This window comes from Chiloscyllium plagiosum, chromosome 6 (genome assembly GCF_004010195.1).
Source record: "Chiloscyllium plagiosum isolate BGI_BamShark_2017 chromosome 6, ASM401019v2, whole genome shotgun sequence".
In the NCBI taxonomy this organism is placed as follows: domain Eukaryota; kingdom Metazoa; phylum Chordata; class Chondrichthyes; order Orectolobiformes; family Hemiscylliidae; genus Chiloscyllium; species Chiloscyllium plagiosum.
The window spans coordinates 61,894,351-61,913,729 of NC_057715.1; the positions used below are offsets into that span (position 1 = coordinate 61,894,351).

The following is a 19,379-nucleotide window of genomic DNA, read 5'->3' on the forward strand; positions in this document are numbered from 1 at the left end:
AGTAGTTAACATTGCTCCATCACAGCACTAGGGACCCAGGTTTGTTCCCGCTCAGGCAACTGCCTGAGTGGGTTTTCTCCCACAGTCCAATAATGTGCAGGTTTGGTGTATTGGCCATGCTAAATTGCCCCATAGTGTCCAGGGATGTACAGGCTGGATGGATTAGCCATGGGAATTGCAGGGTTATAGGGGTAGGGTGGGCAGTCTGGGAGAGATGGCCTTCTAAGGGTTGGCATGAACTCGATGGGCCAATTGGCCAGCTTCCACACTGCAGGGATCCTATCACTCAATTTGATATTATATATCGGTGGTTGGGTTTTCATTGGCAGGTTTTGCATCCTGTAATATTCTTTTGAAAGACCTTCAACAATGTATGTTAGATGTATAAATGTATCAGTACATTACAAGCCATTCAAACTGTCTGACTCTAACTTGGAGTTGGGGATGTTTTAGGAGGGTATCATTTACCAGGGAATTGTATATTGGAAGTTTCAAGTTCCTGGGTAATTCCCCCTAGTCAGATGTCACAAGTCAGGAAGTTTGCAGGGTCCTGATGTACAGCTTTCTTCTACACAACTAACAAAGCTCTTCCTGTCAGAAGGTCTGGGCCATTGTGTCCCTATTATCGGAAATAAATCTTTGCTGTGCAAAGGCAGGTTCCATGATAATGGACTCAAATTATGACATATATCCCTTGTTTTACCCACTATTACAGTCGTTCTGCCACATGTTCAGATCAAATGAGAACTGAAAATGCGTGTGACTTATGCATGAGTATAGTACACCAACCTGATTTATTTTCCAGTACTACAAATAAACAGTGATAAATCCTGTTGCAGAAGGTATGTCCTGTTGCAGAAACATTTGTTGTAGAAATAGAAAAGCTATCCATCTGTTTGTGATGTACCTTGGTTTAGTATCAACACCTACCTTCTGTTCCAATGGATCAGTCACATAGATTGATACTGAACAAACAAAATCTATTTTTCGACATTTTCTGTGCCTCTGTGCCCAGTTGGCATAGTGGGAAAGAACAAAATGTAAGAAAGGGATGCAGTGAATGTTGAAACACGATGAACAATAGCCATTACAATTGTTCAAATATGTATTGGATAATTAAAATGTCTAATCATCTTGTGACATGAGACCTATTGGGAAATTGTTGCAGCTGTGCCTGCTGATTCAAGTCTAAATATCGCCCCCTCACTTGTGTTGCTGTTAGGGACAGTCGACATGCTGAAACAATGATTTTGTTTGAACTGTTCATCACTTCTTCAATGCTGAATGTTTTTTCACCATTCAACAGGCAGAATAGGAACAGGCGTAGGTTACTCAGGTCTTCAAATCTACTTCATTTGGATTCATTTAGATCATGGCGATCATCTGCCTCAATGCCATTTCCTTAATTATATCCAATGTCAACAGTCTCCAGAAGTCTATTGATTTCTAGCTTGAGTATGCTCAAGGATTGAACTTTCACAGTTCTTCAGGATAGATAACTCCTAAGATTGACCATCCTCTGAGTAAAGAAATTCCCTTCATCAAGATCTTAAAGAGCTGACTCCTTCTATGATTCTGTCCCTGGGTTTGACTCACTAACCAGGGGAAATTACCTACCGATATGCAAAATTCTTATAGGGCATGACAGAGTGTTGGTTTTGATGAAATTGATTTTCATTCTTCAAAGCATTGAAAATACAGGCTCATTCTCCTCAATCCTCTTCATGACATAAGGATTAGTCTCTTTGTTGAACTCCCTATGTGGTCAGCATATCCCTTTTAGATAAAAGAATCATAACTGTTCACTGTATTACATCACGAAGGCATATGTAATTACAGCAATGCATCCTTACTTCTGTACTCAAATCCACTTTGCAATGAAAGCTGATGTAACCATTTGCCTTCTTTGTTGATTGCTGCAGTGACATGACAGCTGTCAGTGATTCATGAATAAGGGCACCCAAGTCCCTTTGGTCACCATCACTTATCAATCTTTCACCATTTAAGAAATATTCAGTCTTTGTGTTTTTTCTCTACCAGAGCAGATAACTTCACACTTGTTCACATTATATTCCATCTGCCATGTTCTTGCCCATTAGTCTGTCCACATCTGTTTGAAACTTGTTTGCACCTTCCTCACAACTTGCATTCCACCTTACTTTCACATTATACAATCTGAAAATACTTCAATCCAAGCCATTTATATAGATTGTAAATGGTTACAGCCTGAGCATTATCCTTGCAATAACCCACAAGGAACTGCCTCCAATCCTACGTATAATGTGTCTATTCATACTTTCTGCTTTCTATTTGTCATCCAATTCTTATTTCAAGCTATTTTGTTGCCCCTAATCCAGTGCATTCATTCTGTTTACTAATTTCATGTGGGACCTTATCAAAAGCCTTCTGAAAATTTAATACAACACTTACACATGTTCTACCTTGTTTGAATCTACAAATAACATCCTCAAAAAAACAGATTTGTTAAATCTGATTTCACTTTCAGAAATCCACGTTGACTTTTCTCAATTATACCACTAGTTTCTAAGTGTCTCATTGTTATTTTCTTCATGATCGATTCTGACATTTTCTGTCTGAATCAAATGAAACTGATATTTCTTCATTCTCCCTCCTTCTCTTCTTAAAGATTGGGGACACATTTGCTGCTATCCTGTCTTCAGGAACCTTTTCAAGTGCTACAGAAATTTGAAAGATAACCACCGATGCATCTATTATCTTTATAGCCACCTCCTTCAATACTTCGGCATTTAGATCATCTGGTCGAAGGGATTTACCAGCTTTCAATCCAACTAACATTTCAGGTACTACATTTTTACCAATACTGACATACTTCAGTTCCACATTCACTTAGTATTTTTGGGAGACTTTCCATATTCTGTGAAAATAAACACACTTGTTCACTTTCTCCACCATTCTCCTATCTCACTATAATGGACTCATATTTGTTTTAGCTAATTCTTTCCCATTCTTATACCTAGGAAAGCTTATGCACTCTGCATTGTTTTTTGTCACATACTTGCAATCATCTCTTTTTCTCTATCAGCCGCTTTGTGATCCTTTGCTGGTTTCTAAATTGCTTCAAATCCTCACGCTTACCTAAATGCCACAATGCCAGGCTTAGGCTGATTAGTGGCAAGTAGCATTCATGCCACAAAATGCCAGACAATGATCATCTCTAACAAGGGAGAATCTAACCATTGCTCCTTGACATTTTGTGGCGTTACCATCACTGAATATTCCCACTATCAATATTCTGGGGGTTACCATTGACCAGGAAATGAACTGGACTCATCATAAAAATACAATGGCTCCAAAAGCAGATTAGAGGCCAGGAATCTTGCATGGCTAACTCTCCCCTTGACACTCCAAAGTCTGTTCAATTTCTACAAAGCACAAGTCAGGATTGAGATGGAATACTCCCCAATTGTCTGGATGAGTGCAGCTCCAACAACGCTCAAGAAGCTTGACACCATCCTGAGCAAGTCACATGCACAAATATTCACTCCCTCCACGACCGACGCTCAGTAGCAGCAGTGTGTACCATCTACAAGATGCACTGCAGAAATTCACCAAAGCTGCTTTTCGAACCCATGACCACCACCATCTCCAAGGACAAAGGCAGCACACATACGAAAAAACCACCAATGCGGTTTGCAGTCTGAGCCACTCACTATCCTGACTTAGAAATATACCACCATTCCTTCACTGTAGTTGGGTCAAAATCCTGGAACTTCCTCCCTCAGGGAATTGTGGGTCTACGTAAAGCACATGGACTGCAGCAGTTCACAAAGGCAGCTTAAGGGCAATTAGGGACGGGCAATAAATGCTGGCCCAGCCAGTGATGCCTGCATCCTGCCAGTGGTAGTGTCTCAGTCTCTTGAGTAAAGAGGTCCATCTGTTCCAGAGACATGGTATAACATTTCCGAATAGGTTGATTTAAAAAATATAAATAAAACCTACACCTTCTTCGGCAAACTCTCCATTCACCAAGCTTATATCTGCTTTCAATCAGTACTCAGTTTGCAAGCAGCACACAATCCTTCAGACATGGCATGACACACCTCCAGAGGAGGTGGGCCTCCTGGATTGGAGGTAGGGGCAATAGTACTGTGCCACAAGAGCCAGTCTTATTGTATTTTACTGTTCCGCGATATTATTACACTCCTCTGGAGCAGGTAGGACTGAACCTGGCCCTCCTGGCCCAGATGTAGGTGCACTACCACTGCAGCACAAGAGCCCACCCAATCCTATTATACTCTGAAGCTGATGCTGCAGCAACCAGATTGGACGGATTAGCTAATTACCTGATCAACTACTCTTCCCTGCTTCAGGCTGGAAGAAACTTATTTTATTAACTTACTTGATTTACACAATAAATAGGAATTGAATGCCACTACACAGCAGAGTTTTAGAATGATATTGACACATAAAAATCTCTACTCACCATACTTGTACCAGCTCAATCTGCTTGTCACAGCATTCTGGATAATGAGGAACACCTCTTTGAAAGAAGATGAAGAACAGGTACGAGATGAATCGGTGTTGTTCATACACATGGAAGAAGATTGGTGCACTGCTCTTGTGACCAAAAATTATTTCCATTGATGGATACATTATACCAATGGTTTCATTTAATTTTGGATCCCCCAGAAATATATGCCACCCACAAAGCCAAGTAGCAGGTGTTCCATCCCAGATTTTGGGCTACTAAGACCAATGGCTACCCATTTGGTCTTGGGTATAGATACTTTTCAGATTTGCTTCTTCAGATTAACTTTTCCATAACTTGATTCTGGCTGAGAATAAAAATCTAAATGGGGCAGGATGCTGATGATGTTGTAATATCACTGCACTATGAATTCCGAGGCCTGGATTAATGATCTGGGAACACAGGTTCAAATCTCACTTTCAGCAGAAGGTGAAATTTAAGTTCAGTTAATAAATTTGGAATGTAGATCTAATCTCAGTAATGCTGACCATTCAACTATCATTGATTGTCAGAATATAAAACCCAGCTGATTCAGTGATATGCTTTAGTGAAGGAAATCTGCTGTCCTTGCCAGATCTGGCCTATACATACTTCAGGTTTATGAACTTTTCATGTATTCTTTCCAAAACAAGCTGATTTTCTTTTTATTCATACATGGGATGAGGACATCACTGGCTAGGCCAGCATTTATTGCCCATCTGTAATTGCTGTGGGTCTGGAATCACATGTAGGCCAGGCCAAGTAAGGATGACAAGCAGGAGGCTGGAAGAACACAGCAAGCCAGGCAGCATCAGGAGGGGAGAAGTCGACGTTTCGGGCGTAACCCATCTTCAGGACTGGAGTGGGTGTAGAGGGAGCTGCATATAAGAGGAATGAAAGGGAAGGGAGTCGGGGGATGGGAAGGGAGGTTATTTGAAATTGGAGAACTCAATGTTGAGTCCTCCAGGCTGTAGGCTGCCCAGGTGGAAGTTGAAGTTTTGTTCCTCCAATTTGCACTGTGGTTTATTTTGGCAACGGAGGAGGCCAAGGATGGTTATGTCAGAAAGGGAGTGGGAAGGGGAATTAAAATGGGCAGTGACTGGGATGACTGTTCGGCCCCTGCAGACCCAGCTGAGATGCTTGGCGAATCGTTTCCTGAGTTTACATTTAGTCTCCACAGAGAAGACCATATCGGGAGCACTGGATACAGTAAGCTAGGTTGGAGGAGAGTTGAGAGTATGGTACTGGAAAAGCACAGCAGGTCAGGCAGCATCCGAGGAACAGGAGAAATGACATTTCAGGCATAAGCCCTTCTCCAGCATCTGCAGTCCTCACTTTCTTTTTGGTTGGAAGAATGGCAGGTAAACATCTGTCTTCCCTGGAAGGACTGCAGGGCCCTGGATGGAGGTGAGAGGTGATGAGCTGGCAGGTTTTGCATCTTTTCAGTTTGCAGGGGAAGGTACCTGGGGTTTGGGAAGGTTGGTGAGGAAAGTGGCGCAAACCAAGTACTGTTGGAAGGAATGGTCCTTGCAGAAGGCAGAGAGGGGCAGGAAGGGGAAGATATGCTTGTAGTAAGGTCTAGTTGGAGTTGCCGGAAGTGTTTAGGATGATATGTTGGATGCGGAAACTGGTGAGGAGAAGGGGGACTCTGTCTTTATTGTATTGGGGGCAGTTAGAGCTGTGGAACGGGGAATGGAGATGCTGTGGCAGAGTGCTGTCTGGATGACAGAGGGAGGAAAAGCACATTGTTCGAAATAGGTGGACATCTGGGATGCTTAGGAGTGGAATGTCTCTTCATCCAAGCAGATATGGCAAAGGCAGAAGAATTGGGAGAATGGGTTGGAGTTCTTGCAGGATAATGCATGGGAGGAGGTATGATCCAGGTAGTTATGAGAGTCTGTGGGTTTGTATTAAACATCCGTCTGGAAACGGTCACTGGAGATGGAAATGGAAATGTCAAGAAAGGGGCGGAAGGTGTCTGTGATGGACCAAGTGAATTTGAGGACAGGGTGGAAGTTGTGGGAGAAGTCAATGAACTGCTCTAGTTCAGCCTGGGTGCAGGATGCAGCACCAATGCAGTCATCGATGTAACGGCAGAAGAATTGGGGCACACCACCTGTGTAGGTACTGAAGAGGGACTGTTTGATGTGGCCGACAAAGAGGCAGGTGTAGCTGGGGCTCATCCGAGTGCATTGGATTCCAATATCTGCAGGGAATTTTTGTCTCAGACCAGGTAAGGATGGCAGTTTCTTTCCCTAAAGGACATTAGTGAACAAGCTGCATTTATCCAACAATCAATAATGGATTTGTAATCATCATTAGACTCTTAATTCTATATTTTCCATTGAATTTAAATTCCGCCATTTGCCGTGGCAGGCTTCAAACACAGGTCTCCAGAAATTACCTGGGTCTCTGGATTAACAGTCCAGCAATAATACCACTAGGCCATTGCCTTCCCCTTAGTTGAATTGCCAACTTTCAGCTGTTTGCAAACAATTGTTTATCTTTCGACAGCCTTGCCCAACTATAAAATGCTGAGACAAAATCAAAGTGCAAGGGTTAATATTTATTGCCTGTTATCTCTGTGTTAGTTGTAGCTCAGTTGGCAATGCTCTCACCTTTGAGTGATGAAGATATGGATTCATTCCAAGGTTTAAGGATAAAACTCGAAGCCAACTGTCTAGCACAGTACTGAGGGAGGGCTACACCATAGGAACTATCTTCTTTCAACTGAGACCTCAATTTGAGGCCACATTTGCCTGTTCAGTTGGGCATAAAAAATCCCACAGTAGTGATTCAAAAAAAAGTTGTGAACCTATCCATGGTGTTCTGGCCATTGTTTATCCTCCTATCATAATCACAAAAATCAATAATCTGGTCATTTTTATAGAGCTGTTTGTGGAAGTTTTCTGTTCATAAATTAGCTGCTGCCTTTCTTCTATTACAATATTAACTCTTCAAAATTATTTTATTGGCCTTTGAGATGTCCAGTGATTATGACAAGTGTGACAGAAATGGACTCCTTGTCATCTCTTTGAAACACCGTGCCCTTACTTGAAGATGGTAATGTGTGTGTTACTTTATTTAGGTCTCGATCTTTCAGTCTCTGAACATACTCTGAAAGATGTGTATTGGAACTTAAGAGAAGTCATTGTTTAAATTTCCTCTGGGCTATTACCTGGATTCTGGAAGTGCCCCACTCTAAAGTATGAAGTGACTATGATCATGACATAGCAATTATTGGAGCTGCTTACATCAAAATTTACTCTCTGACGTTACCTCCATACTTTGAGGAACTTGTTTGGAATGTAGGTTACCTGACAGGAAGCCACCTAATCAGTTCAATTGTCTGGTTATACTTTGAGTTGACTGATCCAGAATTTGAGTTGACCGCCCCAGTTAGACGATCAGCAGTCCGTTTATCAGCAGTCTGTACTGCTTGTTTCATGTAGGTTAAGCCTGCCAGTATTGCTCTGATGGACCAATCACCCTTCTGTCTACACCAGCAGTGATAGATTTCTGTAGTAAAGTGTTCAAAGTCCCAGTGTTACCACTCACAGCTTTCATGAGAAAGATTCAGTACATTGTGACACGCAAGCTAACAGTTCTGAAGTGGCCACTTGCTTGTGATACTTTCTTAATGTTGCACATAGTTTTAGATGAGTATGTCACTGCTTGATTTGACAGGCGTTGTGATTGGTTGTCAGTAATAGTTGGAGACATTAAGAGCCTGTAGTGATATCAGCAGTTCATGGCTGCCTTCTCTGTTTCAGCCAGTGGTAGCAACATGAAAGAACATGGGAAATGCCTCAAATGGACAAAACCTTCTGACCAGGGTCCGACCTCAGCCACATTCAAACTACTGCATCCATATTCCATCCTTTACTGATTCTAGCTCTCATCTGCTCAGTCTAAGCTTCTTAACGTCCAGTCTCCCAACTGAAATACTGTTATGACATAGTCTCCTCCATTTCTATGTTTTTTTCCAGCCCTGAAGACATCCTTTTGTATATTCTCTGTTGTTGTTGTACCCTCAAGGATATTTGGGTGCAATGTGTGAAAGAGACATGGCTACAGTCTCAAATTAATTCTTTAGTTACGTTAGGCTAACTATTGTTATGATCCCAGTGGATGTTACACATGACAAGTCAAATCCCAGAATGAAATGTACTTTTATGTAAATCATTTCTGTGAAGTGGACATCACTGGCTGGACCAGCAGTTATTGCCCATTCCAAGTTACGCTTATGAAGGTGGAGATGAGTTACTGCCTTGAACTGCTGCAGTCCATGTGATGCCAGTAGACCTACAATGCCGTTAGGGAGGAAGCTCCAGGACCCTGTGACACTGAAGAAATTATGATATATTTCTAAGTCAGGATGGTGAATGGTTTGGAGGAGAGCTTGCATGTGGTGGTTTTCCCATGTTTGTGGATTTGGAAAATAGTGTTTAAAAAATATGGGTAAATTTCTGCAGTGATCTTGTAGTAGTACGTATTACTGCTCCTAAATATTGATGGTGGAGGCAGTGATTGTTTTGGGTTTAATGTCAATAAAGCTGGCTCCTTTTGTCCAGGACGGTGTCAAGCATCTTGAGTGCTGTTGGAGCTACGCTTACCAAGGCAGATGAGGTGTATTCCATCACACTCCTGACTCTGCTTTGTAGATAGTGAACAAGAATTGGGATGTCAGGAGATGAGTTACTTTCTGCAGGATGCCTAGCCTCAGAACTGCTTTTGCATCTGTTGTGTCTATATGGTAACTCCAGTTCAAGTTTTGATGAATGGAAACCCTAAGAAAGTTGATAGTAGAGCACTCAGCTGCTGGTGAATGTCAGGGGGCAATGGTTAGATTCTGACTTGTTGGACGTGGCTGTTGCCGAGCATTTTTATGTCACAGATATTAATTGTTACTTGCCAGCTCAAATCTCAATATTGTCCAGTCTTGCTGCATTTGGACACAGACTGTTTTAGTATCTGAGGAGACTCAAATGTTACTGAGCATTGTGCAATCCTTAGCAATCAAAGATCATGTTCTGTTTTTATCTAATCTGGTGGTTTTCACGGAAACAAAAGCACTAAAGGTTGCAAATTTGAGTTTAACAATAAAACAGGAATTTGATATGCAAAATAAATTACCATACTATTTACAATAACACACATTTAGCAATTTCAAAGATAAAGCAGAACAAGATCCCATCAATTCCCCAAGAGTGTCAGTTATAGTTAAACCTAATCTAGAGAAATGTTGTTCCCTATCAAATCTGTAAATTTAATTTAATAACTTCTTCTCTGTCCCTATCTTGTGAGCTATGAGGTCTTTTTTTCCCCCGGAATGTCACACAATAGAGAAATTTTCTCAGCTTTGAATACACAATGCAGCTTCCTAGTCACACAATTCTGAACTGGAAAAATTACAGTCTTTCGCTGAGGTGACATACTTCCTTATGATGGAGTTACCATCACTGAATTCTCCCACTATCAACAACTGGAGGGTTACCATTGGCCATAAACTCAAATTGTCTAGACATGTAAATACAGTGGCTACAAGAATAGGTCAAAGGCTAGAAATATGGCAACAAGTAACACACCTCCTGACTCCCCAATGCCTGTCTACAAGGCACAAGTCAGAAGTCTGATGTAATATTCCCAATTGCCTGGATGGTTGCAGCTCCAACAACAAAGGAAGCTTGACACAATCCAAGACAAAGCAGCCCGCTTGATTGGTACGACATCCACAAACATTCACTCCCTCCATCACCACTGCTCCACTGGTGGCAGTAGTGTGAACTATACACAAGATACACTGCAGAAATTCATCAAAGATCCTTAGATAGTTCCTTCCAAACCGAAGACCACTTCCATTCAGGACAACAGCAGCAGATATATGGGGACATCACAACTTGCAAGTTCCCCTCTAAGCCACTCACCATCCTGACCTGGAAATATTGTCAGTGAGGAAGTGGTCCATTGGTATTATCACTGGACCATTATTCCAGAGTTGCAGGTAATGCTCTGGGGAGCTGGTTCAGAATCCCACCACAATAGATGGTGGATTTGGTTTCAAGAAAGAAAATCTGCAATAAATGTCCAGTGATGACTACAAATTGCCGATTGTCAGAAAACCCCATCTGGTTCGCTCATGTCCTTAAGCGAAGGAAACTGCTAGCCTTACCTGGTCTGGTCCACATCTGACACCAGACCCACAACAATGTGGTTGACTCCAAATGGCTCAAAGGTAGAAGACAGAGGGTGGTGGTGGAGGGTTGTCTTTCAGACTGGAGACCTGTGACCAATGTACCACAAGGATCAGTCTGGGTCCACTACTTTTCGTCATTTATATAAATGATTTTGATGCGAGCATAAGAGGTCTAGTTAGTTAGTTTGCAGATGACACCAGAATTGGAGGTGTAATGGACAACAAAGAATGTGACCTCAGATTACAACAGGATCTTGATCAGATTGGCCAATGGGCTGAGAAGTGGCAGATGGAGTTTAATTTAATGTGAGGTGCTACATTTTGGGAAAGCAAATCTAAGCAGGACTTATACACTTAATGGTAAGGTCCTAGGGAGTGTTGCTGAACAAAGAGACTTTGGAGTGTAGGTTCGTAGATCCTTGAAAGTGGAGTCACAGGTAGATAGGATAGTGAAGAAGGCATTCGGTATTATGCTTTCCTTTATTGGTCAGAGTATTGAGTACAGGAATTGGGAGGTCATGTTGAAGCTGTACAGGACATTGGTTAGGCCACTTTTGGAATATTGCAATTCTGGTCTCCTTCCTATCGGAAGGACGTTGTGAAACGTGAAGGCGATCAGAAAAGATTTACAAGGATGTTACCAGGGTTGGAGGATTTGAGCTATTGGGAGAAGTTGAATAGGTTGAGGCTGTTTTCCCTGGAGCGTCGGAGGCTGAAGGATGACTTTATAGAGGTTTATAAAATCATGAGGGGCATGGATAGGATAAATAGACAAAGTCCTTTCCCTGGGTTAGGGAGTCCAGAACTAGAGGGCATAGGTTAAGGGTAATAGGGGAAAGATATAAAAGACACTAAGGGGCAACATTTTTACACAGAGGGTGGTATGTGTATGGAATGAACTGCCGGAGGAAGTGGTGAAGGCAAAGGCAATTGCAACACTTAAAAAGCATTTGGATGGGTATATGAACAGGAAGAGTTTGAAGAGATATGGGCCAGGTGCTGGCAGGTGGGACTAGATTGGGTTGGGATATTTGGTCGGCATGGATGGGCTTAACCGAAGTGTCTGTTTCCATGCTGTGCATCTCTATGACCCTATGAGTCTGTGACTCTTAACTGCCCTTTGGACAATTAGCAATGGGTAATAAATGGTGGCCTATCCAGCAACACCCTCATCCTGTGAGCGAATTAAAAATTGATTAAATTTATCACCTTGCCTTCACTGACACTGGGTCAAAATCCTGGAATTTCTTCTCTAATAATATTGTGGGTCTAGTTACTGCACATGGACTACAGCAGTTCAAAAAGGTAGCTCACCACCATCTTCTCAAGGACAGCTAGGGATGGGCAGTTGCTTGGTCCAGCCAGTGATGCTCTCATCCCACAAGTGAATACCGAAAAACTACCCTGCACAATCTCCATAAATGCTTGTTTTGGTTATTTCCCTTTTTATTGCTGAAGTTTTTTAAATTCTGTCTGACTTCATGTGTCGTGCCCATATTCCTGAAACACTAATTGCTTCTTTTTTAGTGATCCATTTCAGTTGCTAAAATTTTTACAATATCCTGACCTAACTTAATCGTTGCAGCATTGCATACCTTTCCTTACAATTTAATAATACCCTTAACGTTCTTAATTAACCATGAATGGCAGACCTTCATGGACAGTTTTTCAGTCTCAATGAAATATGTTTGATTGGAGTTATAGAATATTTCTAATTCTACCATCTCAGCTGCAGTCCTTTTTTTTCTGTACATATTAGCCAACCCTGATTTCCAACATTCATAGTTACCTATATTTAAGTAGAAGACAATAATTTTATTGCAGCATTTCTTGAGCACAAATTAAATGTAAAGTTCATGATGTTATGATCACTCTTACCCAAAGGATCCCCTTTATGATTGGGGCATAAATTAATTCTGACTCATGGCATATCACTAGGTTTAAATAGCCCATACTCTGGTTGGTTCCTGAATGCGTTGTTCTTAAATGTTGTGCCAAATCCACTCTGTGAATTCATCCTCCAGGCTATCTTTGTCAACTTGATTAATCCAGTCAATGTGAAGATTAGAATAACTCATGAATATTATATATCTTTGTTACAAACCCCAATTATCACTTGATTTATATCATGTCCTATGGATACCTCATATCCTACTGTTTTTGCTCCTGTGCAGGAGGGAATGTTACAAAATAGGATAAATGTTCTTGCATATTTCGCAGAGGTTGTGGAAAATTAACATTGATGTTAGTGCCTTCTCCTAACCCTAACATTTTCTTGCTGAGAATTAAGCCATAAAAATGGTATTTATTTATCCAGTCAGTAATTCAGGTGATTTGAAACCAATAGACTGTATTCATTTGCTCATGATTAATGTTTAGCCATGTAGTTTGTACCTCTTTTCAGAACATAAGAACATGTGAATATTAGCCCCTCAATTCTATCCCACTATTCAACAATACTGTGGGTGATCTGTCACCAACCTCAACTCCTCTTTCATGCCAGCTCTTCATCACCCTCAATTCCTCTATATTTTAAAAAGCTGCCTCCTCTTTGATTACTTTCAGGGATCTAACCTCCACAAATCACTGGTGTAAAGAATTCCAGATATTCACTACCTTCTGGGAGGAGAAATGCCTTTGCACCTCAGTTTTCCATAAGCATCCTCTTAATCTGTAAATATGTCCACTCATAGAAGCATCATCTCAACCTCATCTCTGTCAGGAGACTCCTCAAATTCCTGTGTTTCAATCAGACTGTCCATCATCCTTCGGAACTCCAATGAAAACATGTTAGGCCGCTAATACTAAGTCAATCCCTTCTTCACAGGAATCAGCCCAATGAATATCTTTTGAACTGCTTTCAACACCAAATATCATTTCTGAAACACAGAGACCAAAACTGTATACTGTACTCCAGATGTGACCCCACCAACATGTTCTACATTTGCATAAGAACAGAGATGGATAAGCCCCTGGCAGCTGAAAATGTTATCGTTTCTCCTCACATTTCAATTGTGAAATTTCTCTGAAATCAATATTTGATAAACAATTCTTGGACATAGTCTCTGATGTACATAGTTCCTCCCAATCTGCACTAAACCAATTCCCTTACATTGAGGCAATAAAGTTATGACAGAAAATGTTGGAAATGCTTAATAGATGTGATAGCAACTGTGAAGAGAAAACCAGAGTTATTGTTTCAAGTCAATGACTCTCCTCCATAACTGCTGCCAGACCTGCTGAACATTTCCACCATTTTCTGCTTTTAGTTTAGATTTCCAGCATCCTTCAGGTTTTTTTCTTTGCTTTTGTGTGAGAGAAAGATTGTGAATGCAATTTAGTGCTGAGCAGCAGCCCTTTAAGAGCTGAAATTCCACAACATTGTATCACTCCCAACTAACCAAAATCCGAACTGCTGCCCTGTGTGTGTTCTCATTGTACAGGGAACCTGTTCAAGTGAAGGGGTGGTTTTCCCTGCTGCTGGGAAGGGTGTAACTGTGTCACAAATAGGCCTCAGAAATTTTCCATCTTTGGCAGCTTGGAATTTCTGCAACTGAATGTCTGCTTGTATCCATATGTCCCATTGATGAAGCAAATTCTGGCCAAGTCAGAGTGTGCAGGAACCAGTACGCATAATCCCAATTCACTTGCAGAATGATTGAAGAAGGCCATATGGGGGTATGTGCACAAAACATAGGCTGTGGATTTCCTCAGAACTGTCCCTGCTGTGCTGCAAAGACTTGTCTGGAAGTGAAGCAGAGAGACAATTACGTCAGGTCTCCATTATTGACAGGGGGCACTTCGGTCCCCTGAAAGGGACAGAACCTTGAGTCCACTCCTCACAAAGCAAAAGAAAGAAAATAATCAAGTGATGAAATGCTTGCATTTGATTTACAATTGATTTAACCTTGACCTTTGGCCTCCCATAGAGCACCAAAATCTGTGGTCTGGCAAGCACCTGGGCCTGAGGCTCCAGAATTAGGGAGGAACAACCTGTTTGAACTCTCCTGTGAAATGTTCTAGAATTAGGGAATCTATAGACACTTTTCACAGACCTGAAGATCCTGAACAGAAACATAACTAAGTTACACACAATAGGTTTAATCAACTTGTTGTAAATTTTAGAAATATTTATAACTTTATAATATTGTCAGCAATAAGTGTATAATTTACAGTGAATTCAGATGGTGGTAAAGATCACTTTGATTCGTTCATCATATTAGTTTTTTTTCAATTTTGTGTCTGCAAATAATGTTTGCCTTCTTGATGCGTTAGAAAATTGTTATTTATTATGACTTTATTTGGTGTGTGACTTGTATGTTAAAGTTTTAGATGTTATTTAGTTATCTTTTATGAAACCATGGCAAAATGCTCTGATTTGTTTTTACTGTAAGTCAAGTGAGGAGGCAGGCCTAAATTCTACCTCAATCAGAATAAAGATTGAACCCAGTTCTTTTGACATTAATCTGAACCATGTATTAGTCATTGAGCCAACTGAGCAAGCTGGTCTCCCAGTCTTGGATATACAGTACCAGGAAATGTATTATCACTGCCACGAAGTTGGGTTGAATATTAAAACTAAAATGTATTATGCCAAGTTTACAGATTACGCAAAAATAGGTGGAAGGCAGATGGTGGGAATGAAATAAAGTGTCTTCAGAGGTAGATAGACATGTTGATTGAGTTGGCAAAACTTGACAGATAGATCTTGGCAGAATCTTATCAGGCTCTGAGTGACATGGGTGACTGCAAGATTCTCACAAGGCCCATCTCGACATTGAGAACATCACGTCACACCTTGTACACTTTTCTTGAGCAGCAAGACATGATTCTCACTGGGCAACAGGGAGTTCCTAATTGACATTCATCATTGCTTGTAATTAGCCAAAATCACTATTGTATGCATTCTTACCAACCTCAATGTACAAGTTAGCCATCTGTAAAATTTGACATGGAAACCAGAGTTGACAGGTTCAACTTGCTGATTCCTCCAAAAAAAAACTCAATTTTTGCTGCAGTACATTCCATTAAACCCTCCACATTCAGGGAGCCATAACCAACATCCTGTCACTTTCTAATTCATTGACATCGTGCCCTGCAAGGGCAGACTCATCTAGCAAGACATACTGACAATCAGCAGTGAACGGCTGCATTGGGTACAGGTACTGTGCAATGACAGGAACACACTTCTCAGTGTGAATCAAGTTGTCTAACTGGGTGACTCCATTGCTATCTCAGCTTTTGCAGACTGCATTCAGAAACAGTGACTTTCCTTTGCAAAAACATTCAGTCATCCTTCTGATCATGACTATTTATGGCATGCCTGCTTTTAGGGAGCTGGTCATGGCCACTTGAATGGTTGGCCACTGTTGTCCTTTCACACTTGTTCACAGAAATGACGGTCTGATAGAGTTGGGGGATGAATGGTACAGGTTCTCAGGCACAGGCATATATACAGAGCTTGGGTGATGATCTGGGGAATTGAGATCTCAGAGGTACATTTCTGATGAGGCTGAAAGCCATTGGCAGAGGATCACTCATTGTCATTGCAATTGTGAAGCACTTATACAGTGTTTGATATTGAGGAGAACGGCTGCAATGGATTCACAATGGCCAGGATAAATGAGACACCATTTGAGGGATCTGCATCTGCAACCATAGTGCTCCAACAATATTGTGTTCTAAGATATGCTATCTTTGAAACACAGGTATTCAGGGTACCTAACCCTGGCTGTCCTACAACATTGACTACCTCACCTGCCTATCACTGTCCTTGTCACTGCAGAGGAACTCCCTCAGACGTGCACTGCTGTGCACCCAACCACTGAACAGTAGGGAATTTGAAGTGGGGAATGACCTAAACTCTGAGACTGAGCTGATACCATGCACATTAGCCTGACATGATGTATTTCATACTCATTGTACACCCCAAACACAGGGTTTTATTAATGCCGAAGGAGTGACGAAACAAGATACAAAAGAGCATCTCCAGTTTAAACAGAAACAATCACATGAATGGCAAAAAGCACTGGAATCTAAGGTAGTCAAGGAAGTCTCCCCAAAGGGAGATAGACTGGTCCTTGGAAGAGTAGGTGCAACTGTAAGACATAAGGAGCCAAAGGTGTTGCAGCTATTGATTAGTAATGGTATTTGATGCCTGAATAATGCGACCATTACTATCAGATGCCAAGTATTACTTTACTCGGAAGTTGGGACATGGATGTCTCTGCAGGAGTGGTCCCTGACTTCTATTACAGGAGCAGGTGTCCTTTTATAGGAAACTGAGGACACTGACATCTGACAATGAGGAGAAAGGTATTAGGTTACTAGAGAATAATAAACAGATGGGTCAGATGGGCAGATCAGTGGCAGATTAAAATGTAACCATGATAAATGTGAGGTGATGCACTTTGGAAGATGGAACAAGAAAAGGGAGTGCTCAATGAATAGCAAGACATAAGGAAGCTCAAAGGAACAGAGAGATCTTGGGGGTGCTTGTTCAGAGATCCCGGAAAGTGGCAGGTCAGGTTAATGATGTAGTTAAGAAAGCATAAAGGATGCTTGCCTTAATCAGTCATGGCATAGATTATAAGAGCAGGAAGGTTATGTTGGAGTTGTACAGAACTTTGGTTGGGCCACAGCTGGAGTACTATGTGCAGTATTCCACAGTATAAGAAGGATGTGATTGCACAAGAAGGAGTGCAAAGAAGATTCACCAGGATAATGCCTCAGATAGTGCATTTCAGCCTATAGAGAGGCTGGATAAACTCAGAATTTCTTTGGAGCAGAGAAGGTTGGTGGGGTGGGGTGGAACTTGTTAGCGGAGAATAAATATATGAGGCGCATGGATAGAATGAATAGAATGCAGTTGAAGCACCAATAACAACAGGGCATCATTTTAAAGTGAGGGCAGGAAAGTTAGAGGGATTTGAGGAAAACTTTTTTCACTCAGAGGGTGGTTGGGGTCTGGAATGCACTGTCTGGGAGGGTAGCCGTGGTGAGAAACCTCAAAAATGTTGAAAAGTACTTGGAAAAGCACTTGAAGTGTCAAAACATCCAAGGCTGTAGGCCAATGCAGGAAAGTGGGGCTAAAGTAGGTAGTTATCTGTATTACAGACTCAATTTGGTGAAGGATATTTTCTGTACTGTATAATTCTATGGTACATTGAAGCCGAGAGTGCTGCTGTTCTTCCTTGGCCACCCACACATATACTCAAGACACTTGGGTGAAGGCTATATTATGTGAATGGAATAATATCTTTCTGTAGAGCCTTAGAAAATATCTGTACCAGCCTACTCTCCTGGTACTATAACAATAATGGTAAGAAGTTCATTTTGTAGTGCCAGGAGATGAATGAGTTCATGCAGGTAAAATTAAAATTGAGCATTCTATCAGATATGAGCTGCCAACAGAGTGCATATGATTGCAGCCTTGTAGTTGGTCAGTTCACAGACTAATTATGAACTCACTTTGCTTTTGTAATACAATCCCCATCAAAAGCTGAAAAATATTTACAAAACCATATTCTCGTGATCGGCCTGTAGCGAGCCCGATGTACACCATCAATAACATCATCTAGAGAACTCCACGAGAATCCCCGTACCAAACATAAAGCTGAGAATATCCGACACGTTTTCAATTTGATGAAATATGTCTCCAGGGCTGCATGGGACAGCTTTTCAGCTAAGTATTAATCTATAATGATAGAATGGTAAATTCTAAATCTGCAGTGCTTAAACAGGAATAACTTAACATGCATGGTATTTTCTTTAATAATAATCTGAACTACTGTCCACGTAAATCTCTGCAATTCCTTTAGCTTACTTCTGGTATTGATTTTCCTTTCTTGCAGAATATTTTGGGCTAAAACCCCTTACGGCTAATCATTGATGTTGGAAAGTCACTCAAACAAGCCATGGATATAAAAGAACGGAAACCCTACCGGTCTTTAACAAAGAGCAGACGTGAAAAAGACAGACGATACACCAGTTCTTCAGTGGATAGTGAAGACAGCAAAGTACCTCACAAATCCTACAGCTCCAGTGAAACACTCAAAGCCTATGATCAGGACCCACGATTAGGCTATGGTAATCGCGTCAAAGAAGTAGTTCACCAGGAATCCGATGAATACGGCAGACCAGGTACCTTGAATCATTATAAAGATAAATTTGCTGCAAAGAAAAGGGCAAGTTGAAAGCATTGAACCAGTTCAGAGGTTTAATAATTTGTATTGGATGGAGACTTTCGCATTGAATTACAACAATCCATTCCTCAGTTGTTAATCGTTTAGTAGACACAGAAGTCATAAACGTTATACATAAACGAAATATAAAATAACTAATACAAAATTGCATTTATACAGCTTTGTTAGCAAAACAAAAATATGCGGCTTTGCAGAACAGAGAGGAGGGTGAGAAAAGGAGAAAAAACATATAACATGGATAGAGTCATAGAGCTTTGGAGTTACATAGCACAGAAAGAGATCCTTTGTGCCAATACATCCTTGCTGACCAGATATCCTAAATTAATCTAGTCCCATTTGTCAGCATTTGGCTCATATCCCTCTAAGCTCTTCCTATTCATATGCAATCCAGACACCTTTTAAATGTTGGAATTATCTCCACCACCTCTTTTGGCAGCTCTCTCCATACATGCACCATAAACCTATGCCCACTAGTTTTGGACACCCCTTC

The 19,379-nt window shown here is 41.2% G+C and overlaps 1 protein-coding gene across 12 annotated transcripts in view; it reads left to right on the forward strand.

Moving 5' to 3' along the window:
- The window catches only part of tenm4 (teneurin transmembrane protein 4), a 660,982-nt gene that overhangs the window by 195,379 nt on the left and 446,224 nt on the right, over positions 1 to 19,379 (forward strand). For 11 of the 12 annotated variants that reach the window (XM_043691652.1, XM_043691657.1, XM_043691658.1 and 8 more), the window contains exon 2: positions 18,539 to 18,827. In XM_043691652.1, coding sequence (XP_043547587.1) covers positions 18,602 to 18,827 — 226 coding nt within the window. In that variant the 5' untranslated portion in view covers positions 18,539 to 18,601. Of the gene's footprint in view, positions 1 to 2,647; positions 2,823 to 18,538; positions 18,828 to 19,379 lie in introns of all 12 variants that reach the window. The other variant, XM_043691653.1, reaches the window with a different exon arrangement.